The 26,779-nt window shown below is 58.2% G+C and overlaps 1 protein-coding gene across 4 annotated transcripts in view; it reads left to right on the top strand.

The window, feature by feature from the left end:
* Nucleotides 1-26,779, top strand: part of ABR (ABR activator of RhoGEF and GTPase) — a 181,606-nt gene that overhangs the window by 105,422 nt on the left and 49,405 nt on the right. For all 4 annotated transcript variants that reach the window (XM_084862843.1, XM_084862846.1, XM_084862844.1 and 1 more), the window contains 4 exons: nt 7,477-7,575; nt 16,407-16,592; nt 20,720-20,827; nt 23,519-23,579. In XM_084862843.1, the coding sequence (XP_084718969.1) occupies nt 7,477-7,575; nt 16,407-16,592; nt 20,720-20,827; nt 23,519-23,579 (454 nt within the window). The remainder of the gene's footprint in view (nt 1-7,476; nt 7,576-16,406; nt 16,593-20,719; nt 20,828-23,518; nt 23,580-26,779) is intronic.

Raw genomic sequence — 26,779 nt, forward strand, 5'->3', positions numbered from 1 at the left:
CCCGCCCACTGGGGCTGTGCGCACTCTGGGCCACAATGCCCTTATCCTGTCAGGGAAGTTGCCCTAAAGCTAGAGCAGGAGGGGCGTGGCTGCATCAGTCCTCTCTCTGCACCTCCTCCCCAGGGCAGGGCTCCCTCTAAAAGCCACACCTGTGTTGCCTGAGGCATGGCACCAACCCTCAGTCTTCCTTTCCCCTGAGCCCACTCCTAAGAGCTCTAACCTCAGCCTTCTGCTTACCTCCTCGCTGTTCTGTGGCCAGAAAGGAGGCCAGTTAGAAAGCATGGCAGCGAGTCCTTAGGCTGCAAGCCAGGCTTCCTGAAAAGAGGTCACCCATCTGCGGGGCACCCCCGAGGGCACAGGGCACTGCTGTGGGCAGGAGGCTGTCTCCAGCCTCTCTGGGCCTCTCGTCCCTCCTGTTGGATAGGATCCCGGCCCTGCCCCACCCACACTGCAGACTGCTTCCCGGAGGAGCTAATGGAGGTAAAAATAGACGCAGCCCCAGGTGGATGGTGAAGTGTGGAGCCTGGGCGCCGGGGCGGAGCTGTAGGCCTGGGCGCTGCTCCGTGAGGAGCTGTAATGGGTGGTGGCTGGTGCCCCACCCCGGCTCTCCCCTCTGGAGCTGCCTCCGAGCCCCGGGGGCAAGGCCTGTTCCTCGGTGGGCCCACGACAGCCCCTGTGCTTAGGGCCTGACCAGCCTCCCCGCCAGAAGCTGGACGGGAAAAGTGTGATTATGCACCAAGAACATAGCGTGTGGGGTTCCTCATGGACCCGCTCCGAGAAGCCCTTCCCAGCACAGATGGGGTCTGCTGATACACTGCCGCAGGGGTCCACCCTCACCCCGGGCTCTGGCTTCGGCCGGAGTCTCAGCCATCCTTCATCCCGCTTGGGGCTGGAGGCATCTGCCTGCTCTCCCTGCTCGCGAGGGCAGGCCCACCTGTGCTCACTGAGGAATGCCGTGCAGGCTGGTGCTTGGCCGGCGCCCAGTGAATGTGTGGAATGAGCGGGGCTCGACGGGGCTTGCAAAGGGTGTACCGTGTGCCTGGCCCGGCTCCATCGCAGAGGCATTCTAAGGAGACGGCACATGGATGCCGAGAGGTCCCGGCACCCCTCACACGCACAGCGCCACGCCTCCCCGGCCCTGTGTGTCCTCCCCTCCGCCCGGCTGCCTCTGTGTTCCGGACTTGTCCCCGGCACCGGGGAGGGGGCCTTCCAGAGTCCTGGGGGTTTCCAGGCCTCTGGTCTCATCCTGAACCCCTGCCCAGGCCAGGCTGTCACGAGAGGGAGCAGACAAGCAGGGTGGCCGGAGATAGAGGGTGAGGAAGCTCATCGATTCATTCAACAAACACTGCCAGGTTGTGTTCTCTTCCAAGCGCTTTCTTGGCCCCGGGAGGAGATGAGATGAACTCAGAGAATTCACAGTTCAGGGCCAGGGGGCAGGTGTACAGATGACAGCAATATCACCAGGGCCAATGAGGAGGGTTCTGAGAAAAGGGGACTAACTCCAGAGGAGGAGAGATCGCCTGGTTGAGTCGGGGTTGGACGGGGTGCACGTGTGCGGTTCCGGGGGCATTTCTGGCGCACGTGCTCCTCCCCGGGGCCGCGGACCGGCTTGGCACGCTCCTGTAAGACCGTCTCTTTTCCAGCCGCTGGTAGGAATCCAAGACGGTTCTCTCTTTTCTATTACTTTGCTTCAGGAGTGCTTACCTTAAATAGTCGTCATGTTCCTCGAGCAGATGTCCAGATGCCAGACCTATACATCAATCCTGTTTCAATGTAATTTCCAAGACACTTCATCTTCTCAGGGGACAGGTGTGAAGATGGCAGTGGTTTTCAGCAGAAATGGGGGGACGGGGGGGGGGGGGGGGGCTCCTGTGTCTCTCAGCCCATCCTCCCCTTTGAGGAGTTAATGATCTATAAACAAACAATAATGTGGATACTGATGGCAGCATCAGCTCCCAGCAGTAAAGTGGGGCACACGTTCCAAAAGTCTGTGATACCATTCTGTTTAAAGGTGCGGAGGGCGATACAAATGCTGCCATTGAAAGGGAACTCATTTGTCAGGAATAAGAATCCTTTTATAATGCAGATTAACCCCTCAGGTGTTATTTGGTGCCAATTTTTTTTAAAAAAAAATATATATATTTTATTGATTTTTTTTTTACAGAGAGGAAGGGAGAGGGACAGAGAGCTAGAAACATCAATGAGAGAGAATCATCGATCAGCTGCCTCCTGCACACTCCCTTCTGGGGATGTGCCCACAACCAAGGTACATGCCCTTGGCCGGAATCCAACCTGGGACCCTTGAGTCTGCAGGCCGATGCTCTATCCACAGAGCCAAACCGGTTTGGGCTCGGTGCCAATTTTTAATGGATGGTCTGACATGCATGCCTAGATCTCTGTGCCGTCTGCCCAGCTCACTTCCCTGTCACGGGCAGTGAGGGCCGCACCTGTGGCTCCCACGTGGATGTTTCCCGAAGCGGGGGCCGCATAGATGATTTCAGGTGGCGCCTGGATATGTATTTTGAACTTGGAATAGGTAGGTAGCTGTTTTCACGTATGTTAGGGAGACTATAAGTTGTGCATCTTTCCTGTGATTTCAGACGTCATGCCTGGGATAAGGCCGTGCCTTTAAGAAGTCAGTTGTAAAGAACACGGTTAGGTAAATGGTAGTGCAGGGGGATGTGAGTAGGACTCAGCTGCAAAGGTGGGATTCGAACAGCTGAAGCTTGGAAACATTGCTGGATCTCGGGGGGCCTGTCCAAAGCGTCAGGCACCCGGGAGCCCAGAGTCCGGGGATCCTTCCTTAGGAGAGTGGGCTTGGGGTTTCGTCTGTCCCCCAGCAGCTGCCCCTGTCCTCTCTGCTCGTTATTCTGCTGAGGAATTCGCCGCCGGCAGACACCTCCCCGGTATCTAGCTCTGAGGAGAGGCGGGGGGGGGGGGGGGGGGGGTCCCTGCCTTGTCTCAACACAGAGAAGGGCCGGACACAGCTCCCAAGCGCAGCGGCACCTGCTCTGAGCAGACCCCCCGGGCGCTCGTGGCAAACTGGCGTGGTCCCTGAACGGGATTCTGTGCGTGTGCAGCCGCTTGGCCCGAGGTTCTGGCTCACAGGCGGCTCTGCCTCTTCAGTCCTCCTGGTTGTCTTGGAGGAGATCACAGCTCTGGGACAATGGGCTTGGCCTGGCCTAGAGCTCAGGGGCTTTTTTTAGTCCCTGCTGCAGGAGACCGGCCAGAGCTGGCCCCGGCCAGAGGGACCTGACCTCTTGGATTTGGGGCCCTCGGGCCGAAGACTGTGGGACTGCAGGTTGTGTAAAACGCTGGGGGTGAAGGAGCCCACCGTGGCCGCGTTTCATAAGCTCCCGCGGGGAGGAAGTGGGGTGGTGTCACGGAGAGGGCAGCCTTCCTGTGCTGGGGGAACCTGACCTCTGTGGAGAGCTCTCCCTGGAGGTGCTGGCACGTGGCGGGCTTTGTGGGACAGATACTGGCTCCCTCGTAGCTGGCACCTGGCGAGGTGTGAATGAGATAATGGTGAGCCCTGACATTTTATGAGATAAGAACAGCCCCAAAAGGGCCCTGGCTGGGTAGCTTAGTTGGTTAGAGTGTCATCCTTATCAACCAAGGTTGCCGGTTCGATTCCAGGTCAGGACACATACAGAAATCAAGCAGTGAGTCCTGGCTGGGTGGCTCAGCTGATGGAAGCATCGTCCCACGCACCAAAGAAAAGATGCACTTGGGTTTCCAGTTGGGGCTCGTGCCTGGGTTGGGGGTTCAACTCCTGCTTGAGGAGCCTGCAAAAGGTGTGTGTGTGGGGGGGTGGGGGGGGTAGAAACAGCGATCAATGTTTCTCAAAACCATTAAAAACATCCGTGAATCACCAGGTCTTCACTCTGGTCCTGTCCCAGCCAGCTCTGCTGTGCAGCTCAGTGTTCCCGAGTGCCTCTCAGGCCCCCAGACAAGCCCTCAGTTGGCAGAAGTTAGGAGGGGAATGGGGTGCAGCCGGCGAGGGCGGGCCCCCTACACGGAGGGAGAGCTCCCACGTGTCAGGCTGGGAGGCAGCAGGCCTGGCCTGGCTCCGAGCACTGGTCTTGCTCCTTGGAGGGAGGGTGTGCTGCCCTCTGCCAGGTGGGCGGCTCCGGGCCGCTGGCCGTTTCCAGTCTGTGGCTCGGGAGAGTAACGGTAGCACCTTCCGGTTGTGGGACTTCAATGCGTTATCCACGGAAGCACTTAGAACAGTGCCTGGCACTCGGGAAGCCATCGATACGTAACCACTGTCCTTCCCTACAGCGTGGCCGTGGCGTCCACACTCATTTCCTAATGTCACTGCAGCAAATGGCCACACAGTCAGTGGCTTAAAACAACACATTGATTCACTCACGCACGCCGACGAGGGCCAGCTGGCCTGCACGCCTTCAGGAGGCGCTGGGGAGGGAATCGGTGTCCGCCTGAGTCTTCTCCAGCGCCTAGGGGCCTCCTGCATTCCCTGGGCCATGGGATGTCTTCCGCCAGCCTGTCCCTCCCTCCCTGCCCTCTCCTTCTGTGCTCATTGTCTCTCTGACCCTCTTGCCCACCTCTCACCGGACTCTAAGGGCCCACCGATAGGTAGTCCAGGACAACTCATCTAAAAATCCTTAACGTCGTCATGTCTGCCAAGTCCCTTTTGCCACATGAGATCGCGTAGCCACAGGTTTGGGGGTTGGGGAGTGGACCTCTTTGGCGCGACGTTGTTCTTCTACCACTGGGTCAGAGACCACTCCAGAGACGGGGTGGGGATGGGGGCGCGGCCTCCAGCGCAGACCTGCTCGCGGGCCAAGGACCCAGGCTCACCTGGGAACGGCTGGCAGCATGTGAGCTCACCAGGGCCGGAGGCAGCCGGGTTCCGGGAAGCCCTGCCTCTGGGGACTCGGGAGATTTCCGACAGCTTCGCCCAGCTCTCCCAGGCTGTGCTCAGGGCGAGCTGTTGAGAGGGATCTGCTAGAGATTCCAGGTGAGCATCCGATGCTTGAGAACGCGTGAGGACATTATCCGAGCAGTGGGATAGCACGGGATTCATTGCCCCAGGCCTGGGGTCAGATTCCAGGCTCTGTGACCCTGGATGAGCCCCTTCCCTCTTTTAAGTCCTGTTTATCTCTGTGTGTGATGAGAAAATACAGAAAACACAGTACCCACCCCACGGAGGCCTTTGGAGGCCAGATGAGAGAGGGGAAAGAACTCACAAGCCTTCCTCCCTGTTAGGTGCCCACACGGGAGGGGTGTCACGTGGATGTCATGGAATGTCCCTGGGCTCCAGGGCGCGCACAGGAGGGAGGCAGGTGCTCAGAGCCACGGGCAGGTCACGGACCAGGGCACCCATCAGGTTCGGGGGTTGATGCCACGGACTCCATACAACAAGAGGCGCTGCAGGCCAGAGAGACCGCAGCTGTGCCCCGAGGGGAGGTGGGGCTCAGACAAGAGAAGAGCCGGGTCGGGTCAGAGAAGGCACTGAGGCAGCAGGTGCCCAGATGCTGGAACAGCTCTGGCCTGTGGGGAAGACAGAGCGATGGCTGCGGGGGATGGAAGGGTAGGGAGAGGCTCTAGAAGCCGCTGACGGTGTTTAAATACGCTGGGGCCCGTGTTACACTTTACATGGACTGGTTTTGTTTTCTTGATAACGTCTTTTTCTCCCACTAGATGATAAGCTGCACGAGAGTAGGGACTACTGTGTTTGCTTCCTGTTCTATCTATGGGGCCTGGGGAGCATTCGGTAGATATTTGTTGAGTGAAGAAATAAGTGGATGAAGAACTTAACTCTGTGGTCGGCAAACTGCGGCTCTCGAGCCATATGGGGCTCTTTGGCCCCTTGATTGTGGCTCTTTGGCCCCTTGATTGTGGCTCTTTCACAAAACACCACGGCCAGGGCAAGTCTGTGTTGAAGAAGTGGCATTAGAAGAAGTTTAAGTTGAAAAAATGTGGCTCTCCAAAGAAATTTCAATCGTGCTGTTGATATTCGGCTCTGTTGATTAATTGGTTTACCGACCACTGGCTTAACTGGATCTCCAGATAATTACATTTTGCTGTGTTGACTTAAGTCCTTGACAAACATCAGGTGGAAGGTGGCGTCCTCAGAAGATGGATCTGGCGCCGGTGTGCGGAGTGGAGGGAGGGGCGGGGGCAGTGGGAAGAGCCGGCCACCCGGTGGGTGCTGAGGGCCTAGGCCACAGCAGAGGGGAGGAGTGGAACCGGAGGGAAGAGCCTTGGTAAGAGATGAGCAAGATGGGCATTCAGAGGCCTGACCTCCACCATGGGGGGGAGGTGGAGCGGGGAGGTCAGTGCCGCACAGAGTGAGGCAGTCAGGAAATGGTAGGAGGGGTGCAAGGTTAAGGTTGAGGGCCCCAATGGAGGGATGAGGACAATTATGTGATACCATAATCAATAAAATTTAAAAAATTAATTAAAAAAAGAAATATTAACAGGAGGGGAAAAAAAAGATTGAGGGCTCCGTAGCTAGTTACCGCCTTTCTTTTCTTTATTGTTATTATAAATTTTTTAATCCTCACCCAGTGATTTGCTCTCTTTGATGGAGGGAGGGAGGGAGGAAGGGAGAGAAATAGACAACAATGATCGTTTGCCCTCATACCCAACCTGCCAAGGGGGTCCAGGGGGGTGAGGGGGAATGGTGCTCCAACAGCCGAGCCTCCTGCGGGGCCACAGCGGGCACCTCTTGCTGGGAATTTGAACCCGGGGACGGGAGGATAAAGTCAGGTGCAGCTGAAAGGCCACACGGCTGGGGTTCCCATGGCCGCTTTCATCCCATCCTTTCTCCCCCTCCTCTGCTTACAGATCACTTCCTCTGGGAGCGCCCACGCCCTCTCTGTGCCCTTCCACGTGGCATGCCCTGCCTCGGCCACGATTCCGATTTCCCTTCTTAACTACGTCCCCACACACACGAGGCCAGGGCCTTTGTTATCTTGCTCACTATTATGAGGTGGAATAGGTGGATGGGTATCAAATAAGGAAATGTGGGAAACGGATGAGAGAGAAACAAAGCAAGAAGCTCACGTAGGAGCCCTAGCCGGTTTGCCTCAGTGGGAAGAGCATCGGCCTGCGGACCAAAGGGTCCCGGGTTCAGTTCCAGTCAAGGGCAAGTACCTTGGTTGCAGGCTCCTCCCCGGTCTGCGCAGGAGGCAACCAAACGTGTTTCTCTCGCATTGATATTTCTGTTTTTCCCTCTCTCTTCTCCTCTCCCTCCCCCCCCCCCCAAAAAAAAAAGAAAGAAAAGAAAAGAAAAGAAAATCAATGGAAAAATATCCTCAGGTGTGGATTAACAAAACAAAACAAAAAAAAAGCTAGTGGAATATGGTGATTGTTTTTCCCTTTATATTTTTCTACTTGTCAGATTTTCTAACAGGTAGATGTGGCATTTACCCCATACAACAGTGTCAGTGAGAGAGAGAGAGAAAAGGAAGAAAACTGACCACTCAGCATTCTGGTTTTCTCTCACAGGTGGAGGCAGGGAAAGGCCTGGAGATGAGGAAGCTGGTCCTCTCGGGGTTCCTGGCCAGCGAGGAGATCTACATCAATCAGCTGGAGGCCCTGCTGCTGGTGAGTACACGCTCCGACGGACACGGTCACGCTCCTAACTGCTTTCGGAGTCAGAAGGAACGAGGACCTGAACCAGCAGCTGGGGTCATTGCCAGCAAGGGGCCGCGTCCCTCAGCCCCCGCCCTCCATCACCCGCCCAGAGGGAGGCGGGAGCAGAGGCCCCACGAGGTTGGGGGCGGCCAACGCTCCATCACCCATGACCATGGCACGGGCCTTACTAGTCGATCTGTCCGGGTGGGGTCTGCCCACCACTTCCACCCTGGACCCTGGGAGGGGAGTGCTCCACCTGCCAGTCACACTGAGACCTTCCTCAGTGCTGGTCCCGGTCCTCCCTCCTGCCTGCGATAGGGGAGCATTCGCGCCACCCAAAGCTCTCTGGCAGGAAATGTGAGGCGGAGGGCGCTCTGCCGTTCAGAGACACACCAGCCTGCCAGCCAGCGCCGGGGCGGAGGCCAACCCCAGCCCTTGGTGAAGGTGCCTCGGTTTGCTCTCCGAGCCGGAGGCATGGTGGTGAGAGTCCTGTGGAAAGGTTTAGCTGATTTGACATCATGGGTGACACCAGGAGACTGTTAAGGTATTTTCCGAGGGGAAGAGGACTGCTCAGGTGTAGACGTTTCTGCCTGTGGAGAAAGCGCTGTCAGTCCCACCTGAATTTGCACGGGAGGGGATTGTGGCGCCTGGAGTTCTAGGTCAGGAGAAGCGCATTCTCACAGGGATTGGTGGGTGCCGTGGTTGTGCTTTTAAGATGTTGTCACCCAGAGTCCCAGGGGGCGCGGTGTGGATTAGCCAAGGGGTAACGGCTGAAATGTGCAGGTGCTCCGTGGCACGCTGGGCTGAGTTTGTGGTCACTCTCGCCGGCGCTTATTGGAAGGCGCAGTCGTGCTTTCCAGTGAGGACAGTGTGGCAGGTCAGGGAGGGCTCTGGTCTGGGGTGGAGCTGGGGCAAGACTCTGCTCTGCCCTTAATGACAGCCTTACTGCACTGTTTTACAAACTGGGCGTCTTTTTTTAAAAATATATTTTATTGATTTTTTACAGAGAGGAAGGGAGAGGGATAGAGAGTTAGAAACATCGATCCGCTGCCTCCTGCACACCCCCCACTGGGGATGTTCCGGCAACCACAGTGTATGCCCTTGAGCAGAATCGAACCTGGGACCTTGAGTCCACAGGCTGATGCTCTGTCCACTGAGCCAAACCTGTTAGGGCACAAACTGGGCATCTTGACTATGAATGGGTTGGACCAACATTTAAATACAAATGAGAAAGAAAGTACCAGCACCTGTCTCATAATAAGCACCCTATCATGAAACTTTGGTGTGTTGTACGTATGTGTATATTATATACTGTATATATACATATGTATGTATATACTGGCCCATATTATATATATGTATACATAATATACACATATACTGGCCCATATTATTCTTTACATGTGTTTGAAAACCACTGGCTTTGGGCAAGCCATGCATAAGGTCCCGGAGCCTCAGTTTCCCCGTATAAGGATGAGAATAAATAACACCATCACCATCTCTCTTCTCCATGGGGTTGAGAAGACCAGGTGACCCTTTTGGGACCTGGTACAATGCCAGGAGCCTAGGCCCTCAAATACATGGTGTCCCCCAAAATGTACACACACGCCCAATGATTACAAAGTCCGTGTTTATTGACACAGAGCTCATTTTCAAAACTTAAAAGAACCTACAGAAATGAGTAATTTTTTGTGTGTCAGCGCCTTTTTTCGCACTGAAGGCCGTTCTGGTCCAGGCACTGCTGATGATGTGAAGCACTGAAATCCCAAACATAAGCATCATTGTGTTAGGTGTTCGCACGCCCTCAATTCGTCGGCTGTTGCCAGTTTTGTACCATAAACTTTTTCTTTTATGTATCCCCATAAATAAATAAAAAAGTCTAGTGGCATTTTAGAACACATTTTCTTTGTTTAAAACTTAGTCTGGCTTCACCCATTATTTCACATCAGTTAAACCTGGAAAGGGATGAGAGCTAAGTGATTAATTAAATTTGTTACAGTGTGTACACATTTGGTTTGGACACCCTGTGTTAACTGAAAGAGGGAGAACAGGCAGTTGACCAGCCAGATACATGTGAAATGCACCTCACAGACTATGAATAACTGCACCAAAATTCGGGGCGTGGTTGTCATTACGAAAAGGATAGGTATTTGAAAAGGGTTCAAAAAAAGGAAGAGGGCTCTCCATCCCCCCTTGACTACTTACTAGCTCTAGGCCTTCAGCAGATTAATGAACGTGTGTGCCTCGGTTTCTCCATCTGCAAACTGGGTATACTAATATTAGTACAGCAGGTGCTTGTTATAATGTTGATGAGATGCCTTAGAGCCGTGGTCCGGCAAACTGCGGCTCTCGAGTCCCATTCTGCTCTTTGGCCCCTTGAGCGTGGCTCTTCCACAAAATAACCATGGCCTGGGCGGGTCTATTTTGAAGAAGTGGCGTTAGAAGTTTACGTTTAACAAATTTGGCTCTCCAAAGAAATTTCAATCGTTGTCCTGTTGATATTTCGCTGTGTTGACTGAGTTTGCCGACCACTGGCTTAGAGACTTAACTCTTGTTTATGTCAGTTAGCCTGTGGTAAAATTAGTTCCGATGAAAGCCACGGAACCTATCAAAGGCATTGAGGACTTAACTGTTCCAGGGCTGCTGTGAGGATTCTGAGTTTGTACAGGAAGCTCTTAGGAAAGAGCCCCACGTATTAGCTGATCCTATTATTTCTCCAGAGAGACTGCATGTTAGGGCCTGTTTGTCTCTGTCAGCACAGCCTTTCCCTGCGGGAAGGGGAGGCCCAGTTCTCATTGCTTATCTGTCATTGGGCCGGGCTGGATTTAGGGGCCCAGGCGCTCCCCTCCCCGCCTCGCCTCTCCTTCAGCTCTTGTCCCAAAGGCAAGAACTGAGGCTGAGGCCCCTCCTCTCCCCCCAGTTTGCTCATCCTGGGCCCCTGATTGGTTCTTTCTTGAGTGGAGGCCAGGGAGGGCGGGATCAGCTAGGAGGCCTGCTGGGGACTGGAGAGCTCAGGAAGAGGGGGCAGGACCCTCCCCAGCCACAGCCTCAGATGCTTATGCCTCCGATATAGGGCTCAAGCCCTCTTTCCCTCCTCCTCAGCTGGGAGCCCGCCCCGCTCAGCTGCCTGGCAGCTAAGCCCTTTGCTTTTTGGGGTGAGCAAAATCTGTCCTCTCTGAGCTCTCTCTTCCCCCCACCCCCAGACCTTCTCATCACCCCGCCCCCATCCCCACATCTCTGCTCTTGGGGTGTGACTGTTCTCAGCTTTGCACTTCCTGATATGCCAGCGGGGAGGTGTGTGTGTGTGTGTGTGTGTGTGTGTGTACCTAAGTCTATGTACACACACAGGGACACCCACAGGAGCCTCTGTTCCTGCCCCCTGGGTGCTGGCTGGGCAAGGCTTGGTCCTCTGGAACCTTCCACATTCCTGGGGGCTCTGATTACCTGAGAGCCTGGGCTGGGGGGGGGGGGGGGGGGAAGACAAACCAAATTCTGTATCTCTTCTCTTTCTCCTCCTCCTTCTGCTTCCTCCACCTTCTCCCTCCTCCCTCCCTCTTCCCACCCTCCTCCTCCTTCTGCTTCCTCCTCCTTCTCCCTCCCCCCTCCCTCCCTCCTTCTTTTTCCCTCCTTGTTCCTCCCTCCTCCCTCCTCTCTCCTCCCACTCTCTCCCCTGGGTTCTGCATCTGGCTGCACCCTCACCTACAGCACCCCCCACCCCAGGCCACGCTGTCGTTCTGGCAGTTTGGCCCATGGGCTCAGGCTCCTTGTCTGTAAAAGAGGTTACTGATGCCCAGCTCCTGGGCCCTGGGAGCCAGAGGCCGAGGTGAGAGTGGGCAGCCGGCAGGCCTCTGGGACAGGAGGCAGAGGGAGCCGGCTGGCTTCTTTCCCCTGTTCCGAGAGGCAGGGCTGGAGTGATGACAGTGTGAACCCCGCGGGGAGTGTGAACCGCGGCCTTTCTTCCTGAGAAGCCCCTCGTGGGAAACGGAGAGCCAGGACCGGCTCTGAGGTCCGGGGGTCCTCCTGAGGATGCCCTTTCTGCCCGGACAGGTGGAGAGCCGCTGCCCAGGCCCTGCCGCAGAGCTGCTGGAGGGGGAACTGGCAGGCTGGCTCTGGCACAGGAGCAGTGAAACCACGGAGACCTGTATTTGGGGACGCACCATGTAGCCATAACTGCCACCCTAGCCGGTTTGGCTCAGTGGACAGAGCGTTGGCCCGAGGACTGAAGGGTCCCGGGTTTGATTCCAGCCAAGGGCATGTGCCTAGGTTGTAGTCTCCCTCTGGTCTCTCTCACATTGATGCTTCTCTCTCTCTCTCTCCCTCCCTTCCACTCTATCTAAAAAACAATGGAAACATCCCTGGAGAGGATTTAAAAATATAATAATAATAATAATAATAATAATAATAATAGCCAAAACCGGTTTGGCTCGGTGGATAGAGCATCAGCCTGCGGACTGAAAGGTCCCGGGTTCGATTCCGGTCAAGAGCATGTACCCTGGTTGCAGGCACATCCCAGTGGGGGAGTGTGCAAGAGGCAGCTGATCGATGACTCTCTCGCATCAATGTTTCTAACTATCCCTCTCTCTTCCTCTCTGTGAAAAATCAATAAAAAATATATAATATAATATAATATATTTTTTAAATAATAATAATAATAATAAAACTGTCTTCAAGGGTCTCCGGCCAGCCAGGAACACACACCCAGTGCTCCCCGCCAAGTGAAATCGGGGCTCAGACCAGGGTCCCAGCCTGCCCTGGGAGCCGTCTGCTGCCCCGAGGCCGTCCGTGTGGCCGCGCTGGAGCGCGCTCCTTCCCCTTTTGCGGCAGAGCGGGCGGGGAGGAAGCGGGGCGGTTGTGTGGTGTCCCTGCGTGGGCGGCACCGGAGCGCTTCCCCTGCAGCTTCTGAGAAGTCCCGCTCCTGTGTCTTCCCAGGACGGCTCCCCCCTGTGCCTCATCCCCTCCGCGGTGGGATGGACTTGGCGGGGACAGGGGAGAGTGGTCTGGGCTCTGTGGTGGCTGGGACCCTCCCCTGGCTCCTGGGTGGAAGGAATAAGGACAAATACCCAGTGGTCCTGAGAGCCCACTCTGCGTCCTTCACGGAGGGCTGGGAGCCCCGGAGCCGAGGGTGGCCACAGCTTCATGGCGGGGGCGGGGGAGAACAGTATTCCTCTTTCCCTGGCTCCTGGTGCCTTCTGTCTCCCTGCCCCGCATGCTTACCCAGGCCCCACCCCTCCACCCACGCACATCTTCCCACCCTTCGAGGCCTGCTCCCGTCACCTCCTCCGGGAAGCCCGCCGAGTTGCACCAGCACAACCTTGAGACCAAGTCATGGAAGGGCCTGTCTTGCTTTTGTCCACTAAGATAGTTCATTTGTGCTGGTCCAGTTTACCCAAATAGAGTATTATTCTCTAGAGCAAGGGTCGTGAGTCATAAAAATCATCTCCTGAAAAGAGAATTGGACCCCATCACTCACTCCCCTGCTTCAGCCCCTCCGGGGAAAGCCAGATCCCTGCTTGGGCTTAAAAGCCGCATTCTGTTCCCTGCACCGTCCTCCCGCAGCCCTCCCCTCCCCCTGTGCTCTGCACACAGACCCGCCGGCTGTGTCCCAGTGCCTCTCTCTAGCCAGTTCCTGCCTCGGGACTGGGCGTGAGGCTCTGCCTGGGACTCAGTCCCCTTGGCCCTTCTTCCACGTCAGCAGGGCCTCAGGGCCTCCCCTTCCCCTTCCCCCAGGGCGTGCGTGTGCATGTGCGTGTGCGTGTGCGTGTGTGTGTGTGTGTGATTATGTGCTTGGTAATTTCCTCGTGTCGGGTCTGCCCCCCCCCTCCCTACTAGACGGGAGGCTCCGTGGGGCCAGGGATTTGTGAATCCCGGGACACACGCCTTCAAACCCCCCCACCCCAGTCCAGCCTCACGTAGTCAGGCACTTGGTACGTTATTTGTGGGGTGAGTAGTAATCGTAGCAGCTATCGTTTTGGATCGCCTTCTATGAGCCAGGTACCTGCTCACTATTTTATATAAACATCAGAGTTCTTAAGAAGGTTTCACACACGAGGCTGCTGAGGTCCGGAGGTGCGCGGGGACTGCCCACAGCTGTCAGAGTTGGGGCTCAAACCCACGCTGCCAGGCCTGCACCAGCCATGCGAACCCATCGCTTCCCTGGCGAGGAGCTGGCCAGGAAGGGTTTGTCGGTTTCCGCGCCCAGAGGGTCAGGAGGAGGGCTTCTGCTTTTTCTTGCCCTTTTCATCACGTCTGGTCGTTTTTAGAGCTGAGAGGATGAGGGGCCAGGAGCTGGAGGACTGTCTGGATGCTCGAGTGGATGGAACTTCCTCTTGTGCACAAACGTGGGCTCCGCCACCACCAGATGGGAGGGCGGAGTGAGGTGCGGCCGGGAGTTCGGCTGCTGTGGCCAGCTTCGCTGGGGTCGTCTCGCAAAGACCATCTCTAAGGTCTCTCTCCAGCCCAGCACTGTGTCGCCCGTTTCCTGCAAAGCTCACGACCCAATCCTGGGACCCGGTGGGGAACAGCTCCCCTGGGTCCACACCTGCCCCCTGACTTCTTGCTGTTCCTGGGTCTCCAGAGCCACCCAGACCAAGTCAACAGCCTCCTGCCACACACCAGCCACGTCTGACTCCGGCTTCTCTCTTCCCCGGGAAACACGCCCGCCCCTCCCATGCCTTCTCTCTGTGGCAGGCTCTCGGACCCTGTCTTCTGGGGGGCCTTTGAGATGCAGTCTGGGCATCTTGCAGGGCTTTGGGCTGAAGGAAGGTCAACCAAAGAGGATCTCTTTATCCTTCAGGATCAGTTGTTTGGTTTCAGCTTGAATTTTAATAGTGCTTTTTAAGAATATATTTGGCCAAAACCGGTTTGGCTCAGTGGTAGAGCGTCGGTCTGCGGACTGAAAGGTCCCGGGTTCGATTCCGGTCAGGGGCATGTGCCTTGGTTGCGGGCACATCCCCAGTGGGGGATGTGCAAGAGGCAGCTGGTCGATGTTTCTCTCTCATTGACGTTTCTAGCTCTCTATCTCTCTCCTTTCCTCTCTGTAAAAAAATCAATAAAAATATATTAAAAAAAAAAAAAAAGAATATATTTGTACTAGAGGCCCAGTGCACAAATTTGTGCACAGGTAAGGTTCGGCTGGCCTGCCTCGATGGGGGCTGATTGGGGCCGGGCTGGTGGGGTAAGAGGGGAGAGAGAGGGGGTGTGGGAGGTTGGCTGGCCAGCCCTGCCTCTGATTGGGCCGGTTGGCCAGCAGGAGTGGGCATCATAGTGACCAGTTCTGGTCATTCTGGTGTTCTGGTCGTTGGCTTTTTATATCATATAGATTGATTTCAGAGAGGAAGGGAGAGGAAGAGAGAGAGAGAAACATCTATGATGAGAGAGAATCATTGATTAGCTGCCTCCTGCACACCCCACACCAGGGATTGAGCCCACAACCTGGGCATATGCCCTGGCCAGGAATCGAACCGTGGCCTCCTGGTTCACAGGTCAATGCTCAACCTCTGAGCCACACTGGCCGGGCTATGAATTTTACTACCTTTTTATTTTAAGTATAAAATTCCTGTTTCCTCATTGGAGGTGATTTGGGAAGTATGGAACGCCGTACTGAAGAAAGTCCACACAAGCCCCATTATCCCAGTGCTCCCGCTGGGCATGGAGATGAGGGAGGGCTTCAGCTCCCAGCCGGTGCGGGGGATGGCTCTGAGTTATTGCCTGTCACCGCGCCCTCTCCACCTGCAGGCCGGGGGGCATCTCGGTGTGGGCAACAGCGATGACAGATGGGTTCCATCCTTCACGTCAGCCTGGGCACTGAGAGCGAGGCTGAGGCTGCAGCCGGGCCGTGAGGAAGGTCACTGTGAGCACGCAGCGATGCCTGCCGCAGCAAGGAAGCAGGCGGTGGCCTGTGTGTCTCTGGACCAAGTGACGGGAGCTTGAAACGTCAGAACAGCCGAGGCTGGTCTTGGGTCTCTTCAAGACTCCACTCCCAAGTCCTAGCATCACGTTTTCCTTCTTGGTCGCTTCCCCTGGAGTGGGCCAAGAGCTCGTGACCGAGCCGCGGGCCACCGTGGGAAGAAGACGTGGAGCCTCTGAAACCGAGAAGCAAGCCTCATACAGGCCGGAGGCCGGGCTCTTCGGGGCATGAGGGGTGCAGGACATGTGTCCCGGTGTCACCCCTCGCACCAGGCAGGGCTGCTGGGCCAGGCAGGCTCTGGCTGTCAGGGTCCCTCTCCCTGCAGGTGCCCATGCTGGGGCCGGGGGCAGCACCACATCCCATGGCCCCACCTCAGGCCCACCGGTGGTCCTGAGGTCCGAAAGGTTGGCGACCCCTGGTCTAGGCCAGTGGTCAGCAAACAGCGGCTCGAGAGCCACATGCGGCTCTTTGGCCCCTTGAGTGTGGCTCTTCCACACATGCAGGTGCGCACGTACAATGCAATTGAAACTTCACGCGCAGAAGTCGGTTTTCGGCCTGGGCGCGTCTATTTTGAAGAAGTGGCTCTAACACCAAGCCACACTCAAGGAGCCAAAGAGCCCATGTGGCCCGCGAGCTGCGGTTTGCCGACCACTGGTCTAGGCTAAGGTGACCAGACGTCCCACTTTTGGCGGAACAGTTCCCCAATTTTTAACAATTTTTCCCATGGCGTTTTCAAAAAAATCGGGACTTTTTAAAAATGCTGCAGGACGGGGGACAAATTGTTAGAAATCGGGGCGCCTGGTCACCTTAGTGTAGGCAGAACTCGGACATAAGGAAGGGCTGATCCGTGCTGACTCTCTGGTTTACCGGCCGCTCTGTCCCTCCTCTCTCCCAGCCCATGAAGCCCCTGAAGGCCACCGCCACCACCTCGCAGCCCGTGCTCACCATCCAGCAGATCGAGACCATCTTCTACAAGATCCAGGACATCTACGAGATCCACAAAGAGTTCTACGACAGCCTGTGCCCCAAGGTGCAGCAGTGGGACAGCCAGGTCACCATGGGCCACCTCTTCCAGAAGCTGGTGAGTGTCCCGAGGGCAGAGGGTCCCTCCCCGGGGCCTCGGGGAGCTGCCGGTGCGAGTGAGGGCCCGTCCGCCCAGCCCTCCTGGTCTCCTGGAGGCAAGCCTGGGCCTCTGCTCTATGGGGGCCCGGTGGGCCTGGGGCCTCGGCTCCCGGCCTCAACCCCGTGAAGACTAGAGTGTTCTAGGGATGCTGGAGGCGGGCCGTGTGCCCACTGGTAGGTGCGCCTGGCAGGGCACTGGTTCTCTCCCCTGCTGAGGTTCAGGTTGGCTATCCCTCCGCTGGCCAAGGGGATGGGTAAGGACTGGTGGATGGGTGAGGACTGCTCGCCACACTTAGCGCGGTGTCTGGAGTGTCGGGAGACTATGTCCGTTACCGCCGGCTCTGAGAACCCTGGAGAGCCGGAGAGCCGGCCCTCCCGGCGTGCAGGGAGGGGGAGAGGCTGAGGGGGTAGCATTCATGTTGGGAAAGGCTGGCTGAGGTCTTCTAGTTCCCAGAGTGTCTGCAACACCTTCTGTCCCCGCTCTGTGCCTGTGTCTGGCTGTGTCCCCCGGAGGACCCTCGGGTCAGAGCCACGGGGCCCCCGCCTGGCTCTCTTCTCCTGGGTTCACCCCCCATAACTCCGGCCAGCCCTGCGGGAAGGAGGGGCGTCGGCGGCCGTGGTTCTCGGTGTGGATGGTGGGGGTGGGAAGTAGCACCCCTCCCCTCCCAGCCCCCCCCTCGGAGGTGGGACTGGTGGAGTGGACAGGCCTCCACTTTCTTACACTGGAGAAAGCTCTTAACGTGACTGCTCCCAGGGCTCCAAGCTCAGCATGTTCAAAACCGAGCTCCTCGTCTCTGACGTTCTTTGCTGTTCTTCCTGCCTCTGTCTCGGTGGGTGCTGCCACCGTCCCATCCTCCATCCATTCGTGACTCCCTCAGACTCCCCACCTGGCACTTGCCCTCCTCCCGCCCCCTCTTCCCTCACTCTTACACAGTCCACTTCTTTTTCACTTTTAAATCTATTTTGTTAGATTCCACATGTGAGTGAGATCATGTGATATTTGTCTTTCTCTGACTGAATTATTTCACTTAGCATGATGCTCTCCGGGTCCCTCCCCGCTGTCTCAGAGGGTGAGAGGTTCTTCTTATTTACTGCTGCATAGCACTCCAGGGTATACATGTACCCAGCTTTTTTATCCACCCATCTACCGATGGCACTTCTAGGTCTTGGCTATTGTGAATTGTGCTGCTATGAACATAGAGGTGCACACATTCTTTCTGCCTGGTGTTTTGGGTTTCTTACGATGTATTCCTAGAAGCGGGACCACTGGGTCCAATGGCAGTTCCATATTTAATTTTTTGAGGAAACGCCACGCTGTTTTCCATAATGGCCGCACCAGCCTGCATTCCCACCGGCAGTGCAGGAGGGTTCCCTTTTTCACACAAGCTCGCCAGCCACAGTCCCCTTCTTTCATGCCCGTGGCCACCTGCTTCCCTCCACCAGCTCGGGGGCCCTCGCCTGGACCACAGCTGTAGCCCCATGCGTGGCTCCTGCCTCCAGGCCCACCTCCACCCACCTCCCACGTCTAGCTAGCAGGAGAGTTACTGAGAGGCCTCGGAACTCCTGGCCAGGTCCGCCCTGCTTACACCCCTTCCGTGGCTGCCCCTGCCCCCGGAGGAAGACTGGGCGCTGAGATGTGGTTAGGAGGAATGCCACCCTCTGTCCGCACCGGGCTTCTGGCTGCTCCCTCCCCGCCCCCTGTGCCCCTGACACTGAACTCTCTGTTCTCAGTTCCCACGGCAGGCACTCTTGGCCTCTCTCTACCTGTGGCTCTCGCTGCCTGCAGTGTCCTTCCCTATTGGTCTGGCTTCTCCCCGTCAGTTCCCGGTTTAGAAGTGACCTCCTTCTAAAGAAGCCCTCCCACATGCAGCCCCTATGGTATCCCCTCCGTGAGCACTGTAACTGTCGTCTCCCTAAAACCAGGAGCTCATTGGGCCCCCCAGAACCAGCCCAGTGCTGGATGAGTGGGTGGGTGAGTGAGTGAGTGGGTGAGTGAGTGAGTGAGTGAGTGAGTGGGTGAGTGAGTGGGTGAGTGAGTGAGTGAGTGGGTGAGTGAGTGGGTGAGTGAGTGAGTGAGTGGGTGAGTGAGTGGGTGAGTGAGTGAGTGAGTGAGTACCCTACGATTAGGGAGAACGTGGAAGGGCATGGAGGGAGGCGTCACGGGGTGTGAGGTCTGTCCCCAGAGACCAGCAGTGTTGTAGGGACAAGCACAGCTTCTCTCTGTGACTTGGATTCCTCGTCTGTAAAAGTGAGGAGAGTAACAGTTCTTACCTCATTGGGTTCTTGTGAGGAATCCCTGGAAAGTGCCTGGAACAGGGCCTGGAACATAGTAAATTTTTTTTTTTAATCCTCACCGGAGGATATATATTTTTTTAATTAATTTTTAGAGAGGAAGAGGGAGGGGGGGGGGAGGAGAGAGAAACATTGATGTGAGAGAAACATCGATCAATTGTCTCCCATATGTGCCCTGACTGGAAATTGAACCCAAAATCCTTTGGTGTATGGGATAATGTAGCAACAACTGAGCCACCCGCCAGGGCCATGGCAGAACGTTTTAATTAAAAGAATAAAGCATTACAGACGAAGATGCAGTCAGTCTCCCTTCCCTTTCCTCTTGTCCTTCCCTTCAACCTAGAGCAGCCGCTGGCAGGCATTTGATGGGTGTCCTCCTCGGCTGCAGTCTGTGTTTTACTACATATCTGTGTCTTTATGTGGCACTGCACGTACTGTTTATTTTTTTAAAATATATTTTATTGATTTTTTACAGAGAAGAAGAGAGAGGGATAGAGGGTTAGATAAATCGATGAGAGAGAAATATCGATCAGCTGCCTCCCGCACACCCTGCACTGGGGATGTGCCTGCAACCAAGGTACATGCCCTTGACCGGAATCGAACCCGGGATCCCTCAGTCAGCAGGCCGACGCTCTATCCACTGAGCCGAATTGGTTTCAGCTACACGTACTTTTTAAATGGACATAAGTACACACACACACACACACACATTCTTATTCCTATATTTTGCAATTCAGTCAACGTTTGTTGTGAAACTTGTCAGTGTTGCTGCTCCCTGAGGCAGTGGGACGGGCGGGCTGGTTCCAGCTGGGCACCCAGCCTCTGTCCTCGCGGGAAAGGGGACGGGAGGATGCAGCAGAGCCCTTGTCCGGTACTCATTTACGCCCCCACAAGCCGTCTGTAAAAGCTCCTGTTTCCCCACATTCTTGCCAACCCTTGATCCCATGAAATGTCTAAGTCTGGGCCGGATGGGCGGGTGTGAGACGGTGTTGTATTGTCGTTTTAACCCTCACGCCCACCCTGTGCTCCCTGAAGAGGACGTGCACAGAGAGCACTTCCCGTAAACATGTGAGGAGTTGAGAGGCCGTGCCTCAGTTTCCCCTTTTCAGAAAGGGATGATGCCATCTGTTCTGCCTCCCGGAGGAGGCGAGGCTCTGTGTGGTCACGAGTCAGCTAAGCTGTGTGTTAGGTTCAGTGTGACACACGTGCACACGTGCCGGGAGGCAGGGCCCCTGGGTCCTCGGAGGCGGAGGACCGCGGGACAGGCACCTAGAGGCTGAGGGGAGTGGGGGCTGTGCCTTTAAATGCAGTCCCTGGCTGTTAGCATGGGGAGGGGAGCCCTGAGCAGGCCACCCCCACATGCGCCCACCCCACTGCTCCCCTGCCTCTCCCTGCTCCCGCTAGCTCCAGGATGTGAAAGAGGTGTTGAGGCGGTAAGGGGCTTCAAACCCTGAGAGACCTTGGTGATGCTACATAAAGCCACGTGCTGCTGATGAACTGGATTTCCAGCGTGCCAACAAAGGCCCTGTCCTGCTCCCCCTAGTCCCCAGCACCCCCTTGTTAACCTTATTGGCTGAGCTGGTTTCCATGGAAACTGTCAGGTTCAGAGGGATACTGTCGTGTATGCATCCCGCCTCCCGCCTCTGTCCCCAGCTAGCCCCTTGGAGCTGAGGTAGAAGTCTCGGCGCTGAGGGAGCTCCAGGTGCTCTGGTTAAGCTCTCATCCATCCATTCATTAATCCCCTCTCCCCATCCCACTCCTGTCCCCCGCCCCTCTCCTCTCTCCTCCCCGCAGGCCAGCCAGCTCGGCGTGTACAAAGCGTTTGTGGATAACTATAAAGTCGCTCTGGAGACAGCGGAGAAGTGCAGCCAGTCCAACAACCAGTTCCAGAAGATCTCCGAGGTGGGCAGCGCCCTGCACGCCCCCCTCTGCCTTCCCTCCCTCCCCCGACTCAGGGCCTTCCGGCCTGTGGGCCTCTCCTGCTTTCCGGTTAGGGGAACGGTTCCCCTGGTGGGTGCCACTTAGCCTGACATTTGCTTTCTTGCACTTGACATTTACCCTCTTCGTGTAAGAACACCAATTTGTTTGATTTATTTTTTATTTTTTATTTTTTTTTTGTGTGTGTGTGTGTGTGTGTGTGTGTGTCATTCTGTTGTAGGTTTTTCTGTTAGAACAGAGGAGGCAAAAAAAGAAATAAAAAAAAAAAGAAAAAAAGAAAAGGAAAAAGGCAGTATTTCCCACATGGCAGTGACCTTGACCAAGTCACTTCCCTTCCTTTGTTTCTATAGACTGAGGTGTCTGGATCCCTCCCGCTCATGCCAGACTTGCTTGATAAGAACCACAGGGGCACAGGCACCTTCCCGGGAATGTCCAGTCGGGAGGTGTGAGGTGGGGCTGAAGAGTCTACTTTTAATAAGCTTCCAGGGTGAGGTGTATGCCAGGAAGATTCGAGGACGTCCGGGCGAGATGGTCCTTTCAGATCCTTGCAATCCCTCAAACATAGAGGACAGGGCCACGTAGGTGGAGAAGTCGCAGCAGGTCCTCTAGCTCAAGCATGTCCAGCTCCCAGGCGGCGGGCCACACGTTTGACACACGCCTGGTCCAGCTGGACATACACCTGTCCTGCTGCTGCAGCTCAGCCTTCCCTCTGTGCTCCTCTGCACAGCAAAGGTGTGGCTTTGTCTGCCGTCCACATGTCTGTCCCTCCGGGAAGTGGCAGGGTGGGCGCTGAGGTCCTTCAGGAGCTTAGCTCAGCTCACCCTTTGAGCTGGAAAGAGGTCCGTGACTGCCCCAAGTCCGACCTTGCAGACCGAGCTCCGAGCTCAGGGCCGCAGGGCCTCGGTCCCGGGGCCGGGGAGCTCCGCCTGCAGGTCTGGAGGCCCCGCCTCGCCGTACCCTGGGGACCCTGTGCTTTCTCGCCTCGGCTCCCACGCTAGGAAGGCTGGTGAGCTGCAGCATAGCTTTCGTGAGACTTCTGGAGTGATGGGCCACAAGTTTGGAACTGACCTAGAGGCAGCACAGGAGTCAGACGGTGGGAGGCGCAGACGGGCAATGGGTGACCAGTAAAAGCCGATCGGAGACGCGTGCACTTGGGTTGGTGGCCGCCTTGGGCTTGTTGAACCCAGATGCCAGGGGCAGCAGGAGGGCTGAGACCCAATCCCAGGGGTCAGTGAGTCACTCTGAGCCCAGGGAAGTCCCTCTCCGCCCAGCCAGGAGGCCGGAGACACGGTGCTTCCCCGCCCGGCTCCCGGCTCTCCCCGGAACCAACCGGGTCTCCCTGCCGGGGCTGCCTGGGTACCTGGGTCCTATATGGTCCAGAGGGGGGTCTCCTCTTAGCCTGGCCTGGCTGTCCATCCTCTGTGGCCGGCAGAACCCCTGTGCTCACCCCTCAGCCCCTCTCGGAGCTGCTGGCTCCAAGGGCAGAGCCAGGCCCGTGCCTGCTGCCAGCGGCTTCTCACCCTGGCTCAGGGGCTGGCACTGGCGCTTCCTCTTAATCACTGCCATTAGGCTCTCCTCTCTCCACGCAGCAGCAAGTGACTTCATACCTCTGGGCTGCCCTGGCGGGGGTGGGGTGGGAGGGGCGCGAGGAAAATTCCTGAAGCTGGGAATCCAGACACCAGCCAGACAGGGCCTCGAGGAGCTGAGGACCCCCCTTCTCCCTCTGTCTGGGCATCTCCTCTCCCAGGCAGAGCGGGCAGGACCGCCGGGTACCTGACCTTGGCCTCACCTCACACCCGCCTTCCCACCACCCACACCCCCCCTTGCAGTCCCCATCCCCCCCAATCTGTGCACTCAGCCCTGGAAGTGGGGATTGCGTTACGGCTCCGGTTACAGCACACTGGCCCTCAGCAAGGGCTGGAGCGGGGCCTAAGGGCAGGTAGCAGAGGTCTGGCTCAGAGAGGCTGCCCTGGAGTCTGTCTCCAGCCCTCACTCCCGGTCACTTTGCGGGGGACCAGGGGGTGCTGGCTCTTCCTCCCTGCAGTTTCCTCTCTAAGGCCTGGCACAGGCTCCAGAGGGGGGCGAGTAGCAGGTGGGGCTGGGGTTGTCTCCCCATGTGGGTAAGATGGAGCTCGGACTGCCCTGGGGGACGCAGCTTCTCGGCCCCTGTGCACCACCCACGTGCTCCCCCCTGTTCTGTGCAGGTGTGTGGGACCCCTCACTCCTTACCCCAAGAGCTGCTCCTGCCCCAGGATCAGCCGGTGTACCTGCCGCTTGTCCACGCAAGCTCTGTGTGTCCTGGGCTGATGTGTGCACCCCTAAGTGTGGGCGGTGCTGGGTGGGGGTGGGGGGCACCAGCCACCACTCATCCTCTGGAAGTTGCAGGGGAGGGGCTGAGGGGACGGTCTGAGCAGCACCATTCCCGAAGTCCAGTCTGGTACCTAGAGCCCCCCCCCGCCCCCCCTCTCGCTGCTGCCCTCCACGAGGCCCGGGGACCGTGGATGTGGCTCAGGGCGTCCAGGTGACTGAGGCCGAGCGGGCTCTTGCCTGTGGGCCTTTCGTACCCCGGGGTGTGGGGTCCTTCTCTCCGCCCGCTCCCCGGCGGAGGGCGGGCTCCGGCGCCGGCCAGGCGGTGATCCTCTCCTCTCTCCGCAGGAGCTCAAAGTGAAAGGTCCCAAGGACTCCAAGGACAGCCACACGTCCGTCACCATGGAAGGTACGCGGGGGCAGGCTGCATGACAGTCGCTTCCTTTGTCTGGCTTTGTGGACGGCGGTGCCTGCTTGTGCGAGCGTGTGCACATGTGTGTGTGCACGTGTGTGTGAGCATGTGTGTGAGTGTGTGAGCGCGCACACGGAATCAGCCTCTTCCCCGGCAGCCAGCCAGCTACAAACGTGCTCCTCCTTAGGATGCCAGCGACAGCTAGCTCCCCTCCCCCCTCCCGCCTGCTCCTCTCACCCCCCTCCCCTCCTCCCTTCCCCTAGTCTCCCCTCCTCCCCTCCCCTCTCTTCCCCTCCCCTATTCTCCCCTCCTTCCCTCCCTCCCGCCCCTCCCCCTTGCGAGAGGAGCGCTGGAGCGGCTGCTGATCTGGGAGGCTGTGCGGCAGCAGCGTGCACCGTGGCTGAGTGGCGGGGCCGCTGATGGGAGCTGGGGAGCGATGGCCACAGGCTGCCGCCGCGGGGACCGGGGCTGCCATGGAGATCCTCCTCATCATCCGCTTCTGCTGTAACTGCACCTATGGTAACCCAGCCCCCTCTCGCGGAGGCGCTGTGTCTCCCCACCTCGGGGCTGGCAGGAGTGGGCTTAGATGTGGCCGTCAGGTTCGGGGAGCCGCGGGGGAGGGAGGGGCTGCGAGTGGCCGGCTGCCAGCCTGGGATGGAAGTCCGGGGGCCACGCCGGGCGGGGCTGGTTTAGACATGGAGGGGCCAGGCTGGAAGGTCCAGGTACCACCCCCTCACCCCTCACCCCCAAGATCTGCGTGGCATCGGTGGCTTAGCTCGAGAGGCTGTGCAACTTCCTGGAGAGGCTGTTCAGGGCAGAAAGTGACAAGGCTGTCCCTGCGGGCGTGGCAGTCCGGGCCGGAGGGGGTCCCGGGGGCCGGCCGGAGAACGGCAGGTGGCCTGGGCAGCGGTGCCCTGGCCGGGGAGAGGGGGAAGCTGGAGTTCCTTTGTTTCCCGGGAGAGGAGGAAGGCTGAGCGGCCAGGGTATTGTGTGCGCGGAGTGCACATGCTCCTTCCAGAGGAGCGGGCTCTCCCCTCCGAGCGGGCTCGGGCGGTGGGAGAGCAGGGAGGGGTGCTCCGAGGGGGCGTGTTTCTGGCTCCGGATGGCGGAGACCTGGGGCTGAGGTCTGGCACTCGGCGAGCAGGTGGCAGGCATGCTGGCGGCGGGGGGCGTGGCACTGCCCCGGTGAAGGTCGCTCACCCGCCTCGCAGCGGGAGGGGTCGGAGTAGCCTCTTGGCAGTCTCTCAGCCAGGGCGCCCCGGACGGGCAGGCGCTGTCCCCGGCCCTGGCCCTCAGGAGGCTGAAGGGGAGGGGGGGAGCGGGGCCCCCGCTCTCGGAGGCCAGCACGCCTTAGGTCGGACGGCGCTGCCTTTGGCAGGGGCACGGGGTCCAGTGTAACCGCTGGCGTGGCCCTCTCCTCCCTCCCACCAGGCCTTTTGTCTCTGCACCCTTCCCGGTCACTTTGCTTTCCCATCTCCGTGGTAACCAGGAGCTCCTTGTCAAAGGCTGAAGTGGGGGTACAGATTCCAGGAGGAGAGACGATGGGGCTTCCTGGGCTCTTCTTTCCCAGAGACCTGTGTGCCTGACCTCCTCCCGCGTCCTACCCTCCTCCCACCTCCTACCCTCCTCCTACGTCCTACCCTCCTCCCACCTCCTAACCTCCTCCCACCTCCTAACCTTCCAGGTCCTGACCTCCTCCCGCGCCCTAACCTCCTTCCATGGCCCGTGGCCCATGGCCGTGGCCCGTGGCCAGGACGGTCACAGTGGAGGCCAGCCGGAGGCCGCTGCTCCAGCTGCCCCGCAGGCCCGTGGTGGGGAGCTGGTCACGGGGAGAAGCTGCCCTGTGCTCCGGCCCTGAGCCCGGACCCGGACGGCCGGGTTGAGGGGGGCGTGGACTTGAACTCGCCTGGTGAGGCTCCGAGGGAAATGCGCTTTTGATCTGGCCCAGGAGTTGGTCCGATCTCAGCTCTGCCTCCCTGAAAGGAGGGGTCGGCCCTTTGCTTCCTCTTTCCTCCCCTAAGGAAGCTGCGTCTTGTGCCCCGGGCCTGGGACCTGCAGGGTCAGGTTCCTCTGTCCCCTCGGTGCGGCCTCTGCAGTCAGCATCCCCGCGGGGAGTGAGGGTGGAGGAGCGCGCGCTGAGCACCCTGTCCTCCGGATCTTCTCGGCCCCTCCCCTCCCGGGGACCCGGCTCTGGGGTCCCACGGAGACTGTGCTCCCTCCGGCGGAGTCTGCCTCCGTGGCTATTGGCTGAGCTCTCGGGGGCTCCGTGCCACATTCTGCTGGGGGTGGGAGGGTGTGAAGGGAAGTCTCGCGTGGCCCAGGCCGGAGGAGGGGGCTCACCCTGGCAGCAGGAGCGACCGGTTCGCCCGCTCCTTCCTGGTGAAGCTTGCCAAGAGCAAGTTAGCCACCTTCCCCGTGCCCGGAGGGTTTCCTCCTGTGAGACGGACGGGGCTGGTGATAACTCCTTCCCTTTCCGATCCAAGGAGACACCAGAGAAGCAGAGCCAAGCACCCAGCAGGCTAGAGGGAGCCAGCTTGCGCGTGGCAGCGGTCTGGCTTTCAGACACCGTGGGTTTTGTTTGCCGAAGGCCTGGTCAGGGAAGGCTTCCTGGAGGAGGGGGCGAGGCAGGCGTGTCTGTTCTGGGAACCGGGAGAGCGGGGGCGGGGACAGAGGGGGGAGGTGGCTCCGTGCCCTGTGTTCTCGGGGGCAGGCGCAGGGGGGCCGTGGGAGCAGGGACATCAGGCCACTCCTCCCACACGGGGCTGGGTCCCTGGCCTTCTCCCTGCGCGGCCCTCCCCCCTCCCGGCCTCCAGCCGCCCTCCCCTCCGCACCCTGTCAGGTGGGCACACGAGGTGACTACAGGCATATTAATAACCCCGGGAAACCCTACCCACCGCTCCTGCGGCCCTCCGAGCTTAGTCAGGAACCTCTGCCCGCTGGGCTTCGAAAGAGCTGACGCCAGAGGATCAGCTTTCCCTGAGTGAATGAACTCCAGGCTGAAGTTCACTCAGGCGTCCGCTGAGCGCGCACTTTCCCTGGGGTCTCAGGTGTGACCCCCCAGGATGAGCTAAGACACAGGTGGACACCCCCCCGAACAGCCTCAGGACGGGGCCCCCCCGGGCTGATAATGGGGCTCTCCCCTCACTGTCCCTCCGGCTCCCGTCGCCCACAGGGAGGGGTCTAGACCGTGCCTGATT

This window comes from Pipistrellus hanaki (genome assembly GCF_964339955.1).
Source record: "Pipistrellus hanaki genome assembly, chromosome: 16".
In the NCBI taxonomy this organism is placed as follows: domain Eukaryota; kingdom Metazoa; phylum Chordata; class Mammalia; order Chiroptera; family Vespertilionidae; genus Pipistrellus; species Pipistrellus hanaki.